General features: G+C 46.9%; 1 protein-coding gene across 1 annotated transcript in view; it reads left to right on the top strand.

Moving 5' to 3' along the window:
* Positions 1–16,267, top strand: part of Alk (Anaplastic lymphoma kinase) — a 209,341-nt gene that overhangs the window by 175,541 nt on the left and 17,533 nt on the right. Inside the window, exons 18-20 of the mRNA XM_077682125.1 lie at positions 6,986–7,102; positions 8,396–8,640; positions 11,069–11,235. Coding sequence (XP_077538251.1) covers positions 6,986–7,102; positions 8,396–8,640; positions 11,069–11,235 — 529 coding nt within the window. The remainder of the gene's footprint in view (positions 1–6,985; positions 7,103–8,395; positions 8,641–11,068; positions 11,236–16,267) is intronic.

Genomic DNA, 16,267 nt, shown 5'->3' with positions numbered 1-16,267 from the left:
ATGTGTGGGAAAACGTGGCAACAAAAAGTGGGAAGTTTTGGCTGAATTCCTTTCTCTTTTATTTTTTTGCTTGTACACGCGTTGCCAGGTTATCTTATGTTCGTTATCTTTGTTTTCGTTGTAGTACTCACGTTCCACTCCCATCACTAATGCCCCAAGGCCATAAGGGTATCTTAACCAACCAACCAACCAACCAACCAACCAACCAACCAACCAACCAACCAACCAACCAACCAACCAACCAACCAACCAACCAATTAACCAACCCACCAACCAACCAACCAACCGACCGACCGACCGACCGACCGACCGACCGACCGACCGACCGACCAAATAAATAAATAAATAAATAAATAATGAAATAAATAAATAAATAAATAAATAAATAAATAAATAAATAAATAAATAAATAAATAAATAAATAGGGGTATCGTTACACGTGGTAGCAGGCAAGTGGGTTAACCACTACAATGCCGACGCCCGAAGACCATGGTTTTCGAGGTACTTTTAAAAAGAACGAAGTCGCGCCAAGAAAATGCAAAAATACTTGTCTACTCTAAACGCGAAAGCACTAAGTAGTCTTTTGGCGATACTTAACCGCTACATCGCGTGTGTGTAATGCAGGTTTTGTGAAGCTACCGTAATGCAGATCCGTAGCTTGTCAGTACGGAGCACTGAATGGTCGGCGGACTTCTTTAAATGCGTTTTTAGTATAAAGAGGTCGTTAATAAGTATCGCCAGGAGAAGCCACAACGCTTTCTCACTCAAAGAATGTCAGCAGACTTAAGGGCCCCGATGGACTGGAGGCCGCAACGGAAGAAGCGAGCAACGGCGAGAGGCCAACTGTTGCACGGCATTGAGGCCTATGGCGTTCGGGAACTAGAAGCCACGTGACATGCGTCACTGTGTTGTGTGGAGGGGGGCAAATTATGTTGTCGTGTAGGTGCAACCCCGCTACTATGGGCGCGATGCATACCGTCAGTTAGACTTTGCGGCAGTCTGCACTCCGCAACTGAGCCGACCTTAAAGGATGCAGAGAACGTTTATTTATGTAAACAAGGCGCGTAACTAGTCAAAGAGCATATTATATCGTTAAGAAATCACGACTAGGCAAACAAAAAAGAACGCCAAAGCATTCATTTAAAGGCTTGTCGATGGGCTTCGTAATTTTTATGATTGAGGCACTTTACTTACGCTTTCGAACGGCTTCGATCTGTCTCCTACACGTTGCGCTTCTGCTGGCAGAGTCAACGACGATGGCGAATTTCGCTGTTGTCTGTTCGCTCGTTTGGCTGCGTGCTTCCGCTCTCTTCATCTGCGGTGCACTATAGCGTGAACGATTACCTGTCGCTATTGCCGCGCTATAAAACGCCTCGTGATATGGAATGCTTTGGAAGGAACCGTTTCTGTTACGGACGCGGACGATGGCATTTTTTTTCAATGGCCGATTTAGTGCTTTCGCCTTAAAAGAAATTGTTAGAAGGGCTGGGCCTCAAACCCTGGCCGCTGCCGTCAAAACCCTCGGCTCTACCACTGGGTCATGGAGGCCGAACAGCGAGCTCCTTTAGCAACTGCTCAAGAGATTAGCGGATATGCTCAAAGGAGACCATCAGATGGCGCTAGGTGTAACTGTGAGCCTTGCTAGGTGTAGCAGTAGCAGTTGCTAGGTGTACCAGTGTGACAGCTAGGTGTAACAGTAAGTAAATATTGTAACAGTTGCTTTTTGAGGCTAGAGCAGATTGCTTGCGAACTAAGAGCTTTGTAGGCGAAGTATACACAAAATGATTGGGTGTGCGTGCTCTGCGGAGAAGAAACAGAAACTATGAAACACATAGTGTTGGAAAGTGAATGTATCCATCCAAGTCTACATGCGGGGAATATTCGGCTTCCAGAAGCCCCAGGACTTCACCAGGAGTTAACACCCAAGAGAATCCCAGGAGTTAACTTCAGGGATGTCGAGATGATGAAAAGAAGGTTAGAATGCTGGTGGACGAAAAGTAGTGGGAAATATCGCCCAGGACAGCTACCACCTGTAAAAGAAAAAAAAAAAATTTTGTGCCTGCCCTAAGAGCAGCGCTAGCACTAGTATTAAACGAAGAGTATAAACATAGGTATATTGGGGTATTTTTTGTTTAAGATGACACATCATTACCTTGCTACAAAGGATATACCATTACCAATCGTCATCATCATCATCTTCTTCTTCTTCGTCGTCGGAGACAGAATATCGCAACCTGTAAGAGTGGTAGTGGGTTCACGAGCTTGGCACGAAAAACCAGGGGGAAAACGAACCTCCCGGTGTTTTCTTGTGTAGCGCATGCTCACCACCGAAGTCGTCGTCCGTGAGAAACATGACGTAGGCGCACGTATGCTGTTGCTAGGCGAGAAAAATTCACAGCATATCCACGGGGTGAATGATGATGAGTGGGCGAAGCTCCTGAGGGGAAATCATCGGTAAAACCGTGACTCTTCAGTGAAAGTTCGCCCACTACATCTGTGTCTGAACGTAACGTCTAGAAAGTCTCGCTTAAACCGCGCGTCGGCACCTTGGGGCTGAGCTCGCCTGATGCGTTTTGCAGACGCCTCACGAGCTCTCACTGCATCGGGGTCTGCCTGCCGATACGCGCGCTTTCTCGCCGCTTCCCGTTCTCTGACGTTTTGGAGATCCTCTTCGCGCCGCAGCCGTGCCGCTTCGCGTACGGCAGGGTCCTCGCGCCGTTGCCGTGACGCTTGGGCCTCTCGTTCTCGAACGCTGGGATCTTGGCGGCGGCGTCGCGCAGCCAGACAACACGCTTCGGCCTTCCGCTCTCGTACGGCAGGATCTTGGCGGCGGCGTCGCGCAGCTTCACGGAGCGCTTTTGCCTCGCGGGCTCGCACATCTGCAGCCTTATCCGTCGGGCGACTCCGAGCGCGCGCCAACAGCGAACGGATTTTATTGTACAACGCTCCCCGCCATCTAGTAAACAATCCAAGAACTAAACTAGAGGTAGCCACGCCATCTAGTAAACAATCCTCTTTTCATCATATACAAGTACCGCCATCTAGTAAACAATCCAAGAACTAAACTAGAGGTAGCCACGCCATCTAGTAAACAATCCAAGAACTAAACTAGAGGTGGCTACATACATACGTTGAGGATGGACAGACCCACGCCCTAAGGAGCTTCGCCCCTAAAAGAACTAAAGGAGCAAGGAAAGCAGCCTACTGAGAACCATTCAGTACTGCCGGCCCCATGCTGCCTCACTATAAATATCAAAAGAAAATCAGAAAAGACAGTCCTTTCCTGTTAGGGCCACAGTCATCGTTAAAGGGGCCCTGAAAGGCACTTTGAGCACACTAAATGAACTAGCGCAATCGTTAGATTGGGTCGTCAACGTCAGCTGTGCCAAGTATTACTCTTTTACGCGCAGCGGAAAGCTCACACTTTTGTTGCAAAGTTTGCCGCTTTTTTCACACCCTTCCCTTCGTGTTTTTGGACGCCGCCATCTCCACATGTCTACATCATCGATTCCCATATGTTCGTCATGAGCTAGACATCCTGCTATTGGGCGGCTTTTTCACGCACTTCCGGTAAAGAGATGAGTCGTCTGCTCAGCGTCGGCTCGCCGGCTGATCTGCCAGCGGAGTGGAGTGCTTGGACATTTTACGACAAACGAAACAACTGTAAACAAACGCTTAACCGTTCGTATTGAATGCAACACGGCCATAACACGATATGGATATTCTCTTACCTGAGTACGTTCCCTAAAGAAAGCGTTGAAGCCCCGTGGCACTTCTTTTGTGCAATCGCAGAGAACGCCCTGAGCCGAATGCCCGGGTTTGACGCATACATTTTATTCAACTTCAAAACAAACCAGACATGCGTTTCGAACGAACCAACGTCACAACATGCGTTGCAAGTCTGAACCGGGATTGACAGACGACCGGTTGCTTCCTCCTGCCCGTCGTAAATTCGGCACTCACCTCGCGCCTTGTTTGCGGGGACGAACAGCAAGTCACTGAACTCTGGCACGCAAGCGAGAAGGCTTTTAGCCAGGCACACTACACATACCCCATGCGAGGTTGAGTCGTTCGTCGTTCAAGAAAGATAATCCAGACCATGGGAAGCACTATCCACCCGCAGAAGTACAACTTCGCATTTCATCGCGAAACGAACGCTACACACAGGAGACGATGCACACACACACACAGCTTCGGTCGCTGCATTGGCTTAGCTGCAAGCTTCGTTCGGACAGTCAGCGATGCTACGACGATACAGAGCTGCGTGAGGGCGACGTGCTAACCACTTCACGTATTTAAAAACACAGGGGCAAAGAACTTGGTTCATCGGAAGCAAAAGATATTTCCTCCATTACTGTGCCTGAAATATACTGGCTATAGTGTTGCTAGTGTGCCGAGGGCGGGCCCCAGGCGGGCGCCGGGAGCGATGTACGCGGCCGGCTGCCTCTTGGGGCGCTGCCGTGCGGGAGTGTGCGCGTTCGTCCGGCCCGAGCAGATAGCGCGGTTGCCTCCGCGCTGCGTAGCAGACGGCAGCGGCAGAACTTTCCAATCCCGCTTGCGACGAAAGCGAGCGAAAGCGACGGGAATTCTGTCGCGCAACGAAAATTTCTCCCGACAATTCGACAAACACGATCGTCGCGCGACAAAGCGACGAAATTCCCATCGCTTTCGCTCGCTTTCGTCGCAAGTGCGAACGGGCCTTTATGCGCAATCTCCGTCCCACATAAAATAAGCTCTTGCTTGTCGCCTGAGCATACGGTTGATATGTGACTACGTTACACTGTGCTTGCGAGTGTATTTAAACGATGTCACTATGTTTGAAACGTAAGCGCTCGGCGTGCAGCTTTGTAAACGGAAGCAGCCTCACGTACGCACGCTATTTTGCTGCTAATAGAGAGTTTTAGTACAGCGTTTGTGCCTTTGCATACGCTAAACGCTAAATTTTTGCGTCCCGCTACGTAAACATCGCGAGGGGAGTTTTAGTAGAACGTCTCATCAGTTTTGCGTTGCGACATGCTAATGCATACGGCGCCATCTGTTAAATGTTTTCCGAAATGACTCGCCGGCTGATCTGCTAGCGGAGTGCCGGAGTGCCTGAACATTTTACGACTATCAAAACAAGTTCAAACAACGCTTTCCCATCAGTATTGAATCCAACACACGGGTGCAGCTTGGCAACACGGATGTTCGCTTCTCGAGTGCGGCGTTGGTTTGCTCTGCGCCTTCCCGTTCATCGCCACTGATAAAGCAATCCGATCCGGCGCGTTTTGTGCACGGGTTCTGTGTCGGTTTAAAATGTCTTTTTTTCACATGCCGCCGGTAGTAGGAATTACAACCGCCGCAAAATAAGACCCGGCACCAGCGGGCCCACATCTGAGACCGCGCTTTTTGGATAAACAGTGCGCGGTGCACCAAAGGGAACGAGCGCACGATTCTCCCTGCGCGGCTGCGAGTTCGCCGCCGATACCAACTGCAGCTACGTACACCGCGAAAGGGCAAGGCCAGGCCGCACACATGCGGCCAGGTCTTTCGTTCGCTTTTCCAGCCTTTAGAGGAGTGTCCATGGTGTCAAAAAAGATGAAAAAGCCGAAAGAGCTGGCCCGTAGCAGACGGCAGTCTGTGGGAGCGCAATAGCGGAAGTACGTCACCGCTGAGGAGCGAAGCATCATGGGAGGGGAGGCCAACAGAGAAGAAACAGTTGAAAGGAGGAGGAAATACGGCGCGACGATAATGCGCGGTTTTCGATTTACGATTTCTCAGCTAATACTCATCGCTTTAACAAAATTCTTGCAGGAGGACATTGCTAATACATTGCTTTATTTGGTTACATGTACATCCATGCATTGGCGGAAGGCATTTCAGGACCCCTTTAAGGCTTGCCAGTGAATGGCGCTTCACTTGCTAGCAGTTCACAGTCACCTCGCGCTACTGCTCATCGGCGGCCGTCACGTGACTCATAGGCGGCCGTTTGCAGTATGGTGTGCGAAGCAGGGTATAGACGGAAAAGGGTCCCACTGTGGCTCACAAGCCAATGTGCGAAAATTAACTCTTTGGTTTTGACGTCACCTCAAACACCTAGCAGTTGTTTTTTTTTTTTTTTTTTTTTACTGCAACAGCAAGCAGACGGTGCAGTCCTCGGTAATCTCACTATGCAATGCCGCCATCATCTTCACCGCCGTTGCTACCTTTATATCCTCATCACCAGTCTGTCTTATGCCAACTTCAGGGAGAAAGCCTCTACCACTGACTTCCAATTCCAATAGCTCCTATTCTGTGATTTGCAGATCAATTATTTGCCACCGAATTTCTTGCTCTCATTTCCCCATCGAGTTATTCCGCTTTTCCTTTACTTTGCTTCCAGTCTCTTGATTGCCAATGTCTTTTTAAAGCCGTAAAGTTACGTCTTCCAACACATTCAACAAATTCAAACAAGCCTTTGAAGTGCTACCTTACCATAACCAAGATTGGTTTCGGAACATCGTTATTCACCGTTCTTTTATGTTTATCTAATTTTTTTATTGCCATGTGCTTAGACCTACTGACACATATTTATACACGGCTTTCATTTCCACGCCCACATTGGTATTTATAAATTTGTAGTACGGCAAACATACGGAAATGGGGATGTTGTAGTTTTAAAACACCGATTGGTATGCTTGCCTGTTAGTTTTTTTTTGTTTTTTTTTTTGCCATGTATATTGTTACGTGGTGGCCGGACAAGTAAAACGAACCATGGTTGACGGGGAAGCGAAGAATTTACTGATCAGCTGTAACAACTCGAGCAATGCTTAAGCGCCCCCGTTGCTTGGTTGTCGACGGCTATATGCGGCCCTGGTGCTAGGTGTAACCACCCATTTCTTTTTTTGCTTCTCGGGTCGGTATTTATGGCTCGACAATGAAGTGATGATATGTACGAGCACAGACAAAACCGTCTATGTGGAAACCCCGCGGCGTGGCTAATGTGTGCTCTTATCTGTCTACTCAGCCTCTTCCGCCAATGCGATGGGGAACGGCGAGTACAAGCTTCCCACACACCACTTGGTGGTCATCATCCTCTGCGTCCTGGTCACCGTTGCCGTCATCCTCTTCTTCGTCGTCGGCTGTGAGTACCCGTTCAATTGCGCAACTTACCCACACCAAAATTTACTTCACTTCTGTTTCAACTCAACTACTTTAAAAACGACAGATAGTACCCCTTTACCCCGCACCGGCGAAATCTTCATCAATAGCCTGGGCCTCCAACGCAGCATACATTCCGCACAACCTTAGCAAGTAAATATCTCCTCATCTCGCTTCTAAATGTTTCTTCTGCGAAATTATTACCCGAGAAGACTTGGAACATTTTTTATGGGACCGTCCTCATTTCGCAAAGCATTGCTCAGAATTTTGACACCCCCCCCCCCGCTCCCCCTGAAATGAAGCCAAATGAAATCAAATTTACATCAATAGACAAATTATTACTTCATAACGCAAAAATTTTGTCTATTAAGAGTGGCCTAGCTGGCACGGGTTGTTTAGCTGGGGCTGCCCCCGTCCCTTACGAAACAGAATGACTTTTTTTCCCTCCTCCTAAATCCTCTCCCCGCATCTGTCTTTGAGATTCCCCTCAAATAAGGGTCTACCTACCTTTCCAGGAGCGTTTTTGACAAAGTGGGCAAAAGTCTGACGATTCTTCAATTCGCTTTTCATCTTATCTCTTCATCCTTCACATCTCTTCACATCCTCATCTTCATCTCTTCACATCCACGACGAGGCCCGATGTTCGTTCTAGAGAGAGGACTAACGCTTACAGTCGGGGATACGCGAGCATAACCAAACCAAATACGCAGTATATCGTTTAAAAACAGCGCGGAAGTCGGGACAAGGAAAGGTACAGACAACACTAACTAACCTGTTGCTATCACGTTTTACGTCAAAAATTTATTTTGTTTTTTCTTTTGTTTCTTGTTCCCTTCCCTTCGCTTTTCATGTACATTTTCCTGCGAATTAAAACTCGCACAGTTGTTCGTCAGCGCCAGTGTCCTCTGTGCCTTCATTTGTCCCTTCTTCGGCCCTGTTTTTAAACGATATAATGTACCAACAGGCCCTTCAGATATAATGTAATAATGTAGCAACGATATAATGTACCAACAAACGATATAATGTACAACGATAATGTAATGTACAAACGATATAATGTACCAACAGCCCCAATGTACCAACAAGCCCAACAAGCACTTCATCCTTTTTCATATGCACAGCCTTCAGTTCAGTTCAGTTTTATGAAGTAGTTCAGTACAGTTTTTACAAAAACAAGGTTTCACAGATCTTACAGATCTTACCTAAAGTTTGCGGCACTCGACGATCAGATGCAAGAAACTGAGAGCGCGTGGTCCCGCTCTCCTCCCCCGTGCAGTCCCCCGGTGCCCCGGTTCCCGCAAGAAGCTCCCTTCCTCGCTGAGCCCGGAGCCCCTGGGCGGCAACAACCCCGAGGTTCAGCTGAGCCGTCTGCGCCAGGCCACGGGCATGGTGACCGAGTTCAACCCAAACTACGAGTTCGGGGGCTCCACGTGCACCCTGCAGGACCTCACTGACATCCCCAGGGAGAGCCTCACGCTCGTCAAGGCCCTCGGGCAGGGCGCCTTCGGAGAGGTCTACCAGGTCAGCCTCGACCACCCGTCGTGGACGTCAAATTGATAACATTTTTCTCGTACGCAGTGTCTATAGTGCCGTCCGACGACATTCGAATTTTTAAGACTGGGCTCACACACACCTGAGCGTCAGCCATTGTAGTGTAGAGGATCTGTCTGGAATTCCTGCTACAGTCTAATCTCGATATAACGGATCACACGGGACCACCCAAAATCATTCGTTGTTTTGAAATATCGTTGTAATGAAAAACTAGCGGCTATATGCCATTGCTTATACATAGGAGTGAAAATGACCTAACTTGGAAGTACATGCGTGTGCAGATGAGCAAACTCTCAAGTAAGAACGTTGCACTCCCTTCAAATCAGCTTTATTTAAAGAAATCAGTTATTTTCTCCTGGCGAGTGCAGCACGCATGACGGATTCCACTCGGCGCAATACCTCATCTGGTAAATCCTCGCAGCGAGCGGTGAAAGCGTGGAATTTCTTCACGTGCATGCAGTAAAACATTAATTTTTAACTCTATCTCATCTTCTTCTGTGGTCTGTGACCCACAGGCGTCTTCGTTCGCGTCGGGACGATTACTGTTGTCGCTTCTTCTTGGCTGTGTCGCTAGCTGCACACATCGTTGTATCTCGCACAAACGTCGCAGCAAGATCACTCACAAAAAAAAAAAAATACCTGCCCGCACACGTGGATAGCGTGAGAAACAACCGAACCACCGACCGGCCACCAACTGACACCCAAAGCAACGATAGAGAAAAGGGGCAAATGCGGCTAGGCTGGCTAGGCCACTGCACATTAAACTACTGCTTTGTGTTGGCGCTAGGAATTGGAACCCAACATGGTGCCATGTTAGGTGCCGGACACAAAGTGCTGGCTTTTCCATCCATTGGGTCAATAAATGTCTTCGCATTAATAAGAGAATGTTCAGTTCGTGTTTTAGACGCGACGTAAAAAAAAAATCTGCGCGCATTTTGACCTGATAATAAACCGAGAATCGAGAAACCGAGAGAGAGAGAAAAAAAGAGAGAAAGGAATACGATTGGCATATAACATTTGCTCTAATTTTCCTGGATCTTGTAGAAGATCTGCACTGCGCAGGCTTTGCATTCTCTTTTTTCCCTTGACCGAAATGAACAGTCCCCTTATTAATCCCTCAGCTCAAGGGTCCCTCAGCTCAAGGGGAGAAGAGTTAGAATGCACTTTAAGACAAACTTTCCTTTTTCTTCTCGCGATGCCTTCTGCACTGAGCTCAAAACACTTTAAAAAATCGGCTTTTGTTTTCATTCCGGCTTTCCTTGCGGGATTCTCTTGACTTTATTGCAACCAGCAACGAAAAACACAGTTCTGCTGGTCACTCCTTGAAACACACCAACATTTCTCCTACGTCTATTCTTCTTGTTATTGAGCAGAAAATCTCTCTTTGAAGAGAGGGTTCATGGTTGCACACCTCAGTACGTCGGGTAGCATATAATTGCCCCTTCTACAGACAAAGGACATGATTTCCCATTTTACTTAAGAGGCCCAATTCCGAGTAGCTCTTCTAAACCGCCACTGGTCTTCACTAACACAGGTAACTGAGACAATTGTCTCTCACAAAAACAGTATCCCCTGAGCCATTTCGCTTCTGCGTTTCTGATGAGCGGATCATGATAATAACGATTGCGATGGGGATACATGACGTATTCTAGTATAAAATACTTGCTTCAAGCCAGATATATGTATACAACATATTGTGCGATATAAATAGTACCTTACGTGCCCTGTTTCCGTAGTTCTTCCCTTTCAGCGGCACCAAGGCCACGTGACACGACTCTTTCTGTACACAGTGACCCTATTTGTGTCCACATGCCCCATAAAACGTAGTACATATATAGCGCATGACACGCACTGTGTGGAATATTGACCCATCCCGCCCTGGACTTTTTATTTCATGCAAATAACTATTTTTGTGTTTTCCTTAACTTTTGGGACCTATGAGCTTATAAACGAAAGGTTGAGCTTGTGGTGTAAATAATTAGCGATTTGCAGGCATGCCATGCAATTAGGACATTAAGTAATTAAACATTTAAATTATAGCACATATTCTTTGTTGCTTGTTTTCCTAAATTTTGGAGTGCACTGAGCCCACGTACAAACACTTAGGCGGGTAGTGCAAAAATGTTTACATTTACAGCCATGTCGTCAAACTAGGGCGTCGGTCCTTGGGGTCACCCCGACGTCAACCTTGCCTTCGCTGCAAGACCTTCTTCTTCCTAGCGTTTAGCTCTAGAAAAAACAAAGAATGGGGATATCTGTCGCGACAGGCATCCTTGAAGAATGATTTCCCAAAAAGCTAGCTGTTTTGGTTTCGTTTTCGGTGTCCTAGGAGCGCTTTCGGTAATGTCGTCAATAAAGTACGACAGGGACTTAATGGTGTCCTTGCCGTCTATCGCAGGGCTTCTTACTGCCCACCAACGTCCCACCCACTTCCCCGACGGGCGCCAGCGAGGGCCAGGTGCCGCCATCGCCCGTGTCTGAGGTTCCGGTGGCCGTGAAGACGTTGCCCGAGCTCTCCTCGCCAGAGTCCGAAAAGGACTTCGTCACGGAGGCCTGTATAATGAGGTAAGGATTCGTTGGTGGCCAAGTTGATGGCGCCGAAGAAAAATTAATAGTGTGAGCCCTTTTGGCCACGCTGCGAGTCTTCCGGTCCTTATACAGGACTTCCTTATATTCCCCATATACTGGTCCTTATGCCAGGACTTCCCTAAGTGCAAACCTTATATATGTAGACCAAGAACACGTCAGGTATGCGGCCTCTAAAGTACTTAGATTAAGTCGTCTATAGTATATTATATTTTCAAATTTTTCGGTCAATTGTTCTACTTGGTTCTTAATGACGGATATCTCCCATGAATGTGTGTACACGCTAAAGCGGCGTCACTTTCCCGTTTCGGTTCTAATAACCCCTGTTCGTGGTTGGCGTTGAAGTTTCCTGTAGCAGCCGAAGCGTTAGTTTTACAGTAATGTACAGCCTTTGTCAAAATTTTGTAGGCCAAGCTTATCCCTTCTAGACCACAATGAATTCAACGAATAAGTTTAAGCTTTAACTTTGACAAAATGATTTTATGACAGCGAGAAAGAAAGGTGTTTTCTTTTGATTTCCGGCATAAAACGTTTCAGCCTCGCTCGAGACGTAAGCTTTCGAGACGCTTTCGGTGTGGCCTAGAACATATTGACAAAGACTATACTTCCGAATGTTCTACATCATGCCACTGAGTCGTGTTTCGTTTTAGATGGAGGACGGTTTGATGGTTCTAATTTTTTCGCCCAAAAGTAGGTTTTCAGATTAACCAATATATATCAGACGCCTCAAGTATCCCATATATGTCTCAGTATTTGAACTCTGGAAGTTTAATTACACTGCATACCTGTCCATAGATACATGCTTCCTCAGATACGTCTTACTGTATTATTCAAATACGCCTTGAATTTCATTTTTACTGGTCGTAATTTTCATCTGATACGTCTCATTACTGCTGCTCATGACTCCGCACTTTCAACTCGTTTAGAAGTTTTCAACTGCACCATCAATTCTCTGCAAACCTCTTTTCTTCCTCTTAGAAGATCTTTGCTAACAAATTGGCTTACCCGTCGTAGCACCTGCCCTGACAGGAGCAGCTAAATTTCGCCGATTAGGCCGGGTACAATCACCGCTTATAGGATGTGGCCATTTGGCCGAGTCCTCCATTCCTCTGCTCAGAAAAGTGACTTTCGGAACAATACGTTGTGCATCGGTCGTTGCTTTTCGATGTACCCAGACAGCAGCGAAACGTCGTTAGTGGGCATCCTGTCGGGCACTCGCATCAGTCACACTTCAAATGGTCCTTGTTTTTGGACTTAAAGCTCGTATGGGGCTCGTGGCGATGGTAATCGTGCTGAGCTCGTGCCAGGCCAGTAGTTGGTCCATGTATCGCCTCCAAAGCGCATCAACCCTGTTACCTGGTTCATCATTTGATTCCTTTACCGCGCTCACAATTCCACGTCTTGTGCCGGCCGTGGTGTACAAACCTTTTCATCCGTTAATCTTTAATAAGATCAAAGCATGTCTGGGCTGTTGCGCATGCGCGGTTGCATCTTCCTGTTCAGTGTGCCAATTTTAGGGCCGCTAGCACAGCCCACTGATAAAATGGAAGCTCCCAGGACGAAGAAAATAAAAATGTCTATATAGAAGCGGAACCATCAAGTCAGCTCACTGTTGGCATGGTGCACCGTGGTCTCAATCAGGAGGCGTACGGGAAGGCGGAGTTCTGGACCTCCCGCTTACTTCACACCGCTTCTAGGCACTTAAGGAGAAGGCGCGGGGCCATTTCGTAGTTAGATTTCGAAGTTTGGGCGTGGGTTTTATCCAGGCCGTGGTGACCGCTTTTCAGACGGCGGTGAAACGCGAAAATACCCGTCTGTCGAGATTTCGGCGCATATTGAAAGTTCCCGGGTGGTCGAAATTATTCCGGAGGCCTCCACTACGGCGCGCCTCATAGCCCAAACGTAGCTTTAACCCCATACTGAATTTTCAAGCAGCAACATAAGGGGGGAAGAGCTAGGGCATGCAGGGACTAGCAGTCACGTGACTGAACTGGACGCGGGGAGGGGGAGGGGAGGGGGGATTCATGATCTCGGCACGAGGGAATGCGCCGCGTCAGTAAAACGAACTTCCCGGTGTTTTCTGCCGCGCGCTCACCATCGAACTCGTAGTTCGTGGGAAGCATGACGTAGACCCACGGGCGCTATCGAAACGCGAGAAGAAGCACCGAGGGGACAGGGGAAGTGGCAGGTGTGCCAAGACATGCAGCATGGAGGGCCCCCTGTTCCCTCACCCATCAAAAGACCAAAGTCAGAACAGACAGTCCTTCCCTATGGGGGTCACCACTCACGTTACGGCTTGACTGAATGTGGCGCTTTGCTTGCTAGCAGTTCCGCAATCGCCTAGCGATACTGCTCAGCGGCCGTCGCATGACCTCCAACCGGCTGTTGTCTGTGTGGCTTGTGACGCATGGTTAGGGCTAAAAAGAAGGAGAAAAAGGTGCGGGAGTGATTTTGTTTATTTTGAGCCCACCTTAACCTCCTGTCACTTCTTTACATATCATCTCAACATCGGCATTACAAGCGATTTTGCGGTCCTTCGCCGACTGTAGAGCAATACCTTCCCTCACCCAGTCAACCTCCGTCGTATGTTCCCGACGCAATCTCCTGCCGAATGGAGGTTCTGTTTACAACGCGCACTGTTCTTCATATCATATTAGAGTGCAAGCACAACCCCATCATCCCCCCTTTTCCATCCCCCCCTTCCCACACCTGAGCTGTGGGAGAACCTGGGGACCGGCAGCTATCTGGATGTTTAGACACTTTTGGCTTCCATAGCGAAGGCTGCCCTCTCATCACACGGCTTCCTGAAATTGAAAACCATTCCCTCTCCACCGGCTCAATAAAACGTTTTTTACTACCACTACTACTCCACTTCAAGAATCTCGCCCCAATATAACCTAAACACCGTAGACTCGAACCTCTGCCGACGAATCATCCTTACGCCTTTCCCAAGCCATCGTTACAAGCCATCGTCCCGCGTAGCAAAACCCTGGCACATACTTCAATGCGGGTGATAATAATCTGCTATTAATTTTCTAACTGTCATTAAGAAGCTATTTGTTAACTTTCCAACATTCGTAGCCCTAAGAGTAAACCCGAAAAGCCATATTCTCTAGTCAATACATGTAATGCAGACATTGTCATTTTAACAGAGACCTGGCTGTAGTGAAAAATACCTAACAAAGAAGTATTCGAATTCTGACGATGGTATTGTATCTATCGAAGGGACTGTTGAAAGTTGAAAGTTTATTGCGACAACATGTACAGGAATGACTACACAGTTGTCTATGGGAACGGTCAAAAAGGCTACAAAAGCCTGAGGAGGTGACACGTCCCCCTTCCCCCCTCCCGTTTGGCACTACTCTGCGGGAAATGGCACGTACTATGTGACTACACAAAATAACAGAAAAAATGTACCCAATTATATACAGAAAATCAGCTTTCAGTTTTCAGAGATAAACAATTATTACAATGAAAACTTCGCAAGAAAAAAACACACCAGCTCTCAGATTTCAGAAAACAATAAGTACAATTCAAGAATTCACACTAGAAAAAAAAGAAAAAAACCTTTCTCAGTTTTCTTAAGAAACAATGATTGCAATACAAGATTTCACAGCGAGAAAAAAATCACCTCGAAGTTTTCAGAAGAACGTGGTTATAGATAAGGTGGCGGTGCGCTTATGACTGTTGCGGACAGGTTGAATTCTTTTCACACCCTTTTTTCATCTGCACGGACTGGAATCACCCACAGTGATACCATTTTTTGTGCGTGTTGAAGGCCACTGTTTGCTTCTTCAACTTTTTGCACTAGTATTTATGACTTTTAGATCGTAACAAGTTTTCCATACCCACCGATTTTTTTTTTCTTGGGGGATTTTGAATAACCCGTCACAAAACTGGTCTTATCCTATGCCAATTGCATCCGACTCATCCAGTGATTGAAGCCATTTCTTGACGTGTGTTTTGATGTCCATCTTACTCGGCTAATTACTCAGCCAACTCGAACTACTTCAACCTTTGCCAACACCCTCGACATAGCACTGACAATTGCATCCGATATTATAAATTGTCTAAATATTTTGCCAAATATTATCGGTCATTCTTTTATTAATTCCGAACATTAAGAAAGTTTATATAGTAAAAGCTCGTTAATTCGAACTCGAAGGGGACCATAAAATTGTTCGAATTTCGAATTAGCGGGTGGGCGCTAGAATGAATGAACATCGCCCCACACTGCGCAGGCAGAACACAAAGAAGCCAATTCTGGATTTTTTATCGCGAATTAGGAGCTACTACATGTCTATGGGCCCCAGAGCAGCGACCGCGTCACAAAGAAAATCTGAAACGGCATGCGCCGGAGGACTGGGCCGGCGGCACGGCGCTCGCTGCAGAGGTGAAATAAGCTGTGTAGAGCGCGCGTTGAGCCGCGTAGCGTAGAGCACGCGATAATTACGTTGTTTTTTTTTTTGTTTTTTTGTTTTTTTGTTTGTTTGTTTGTTTGTTTGTTTGTTTGTTTGTTTGTTTGTTTGTTTGTTTGTTTGTTTGTTTGTTTGTTTGTTTGTTTGTTTGTTTGTTTGTTTGTTTGTTTGTTTGTTTGTTTGTTTGTTTGTTTGTTTGTTTGTTTGTTTGTTTGTTTGTTTGTTTGTTTGTTTGTTTGTTTGTTTGTTTGTTTGTTTGTTTGTTTGTTTGTTTGTTTGGTTGGTTGGTTGGTTGGTTGGTTGGTTGGTTGGTTGGTTGGTTGGTTGGTTGGTTGGTTGGTTGGTTGTTTTGCATCTCTAGTAAATTTGGTTTGATTTGGATTTGCGAGACATTGTAATCACTCTGGTCTTACTTCTGCGAGAAGCGAAGAAAACCTGGGTATCAGTTCGAATTAACCGTTCTGGATACCGACGCGTTCGAATTATTGCGAGTTTTCCCAAATTTAAATATGCAGGGCTGTGCCGGGGCCAGGGCATCAGTTCGAATTACCGGAAGTTTGAAATAATAGAGCCTAATTAACGAGCTTTCACTG

The sequence above is a fragment of the Haemaphysalis longicornis genome, unplaced genomic scaffold (genome assembly GCF_048455015.1).
Source record: "Haemaphysalis longicornis isolate Haplotype H1 unplaced genomic scaffold, Haemaphysalis longicornis Haplotype H1 scaffold_8, whole genome shotgun sequence".
Taxonomy (NCBI): domain Eukaryota; kingdom Metazoa; phylum Arthropoda; class Arachnida; order Ixodida; family Ixodidae; genus Haemaphysalis; species Haemaphysalis longicornis.
The sequence above is the reverse complement of the archived record's forward strand: the minus strand, read 5'-3'. Positions and strand labels throughout refer to the sequence as shown.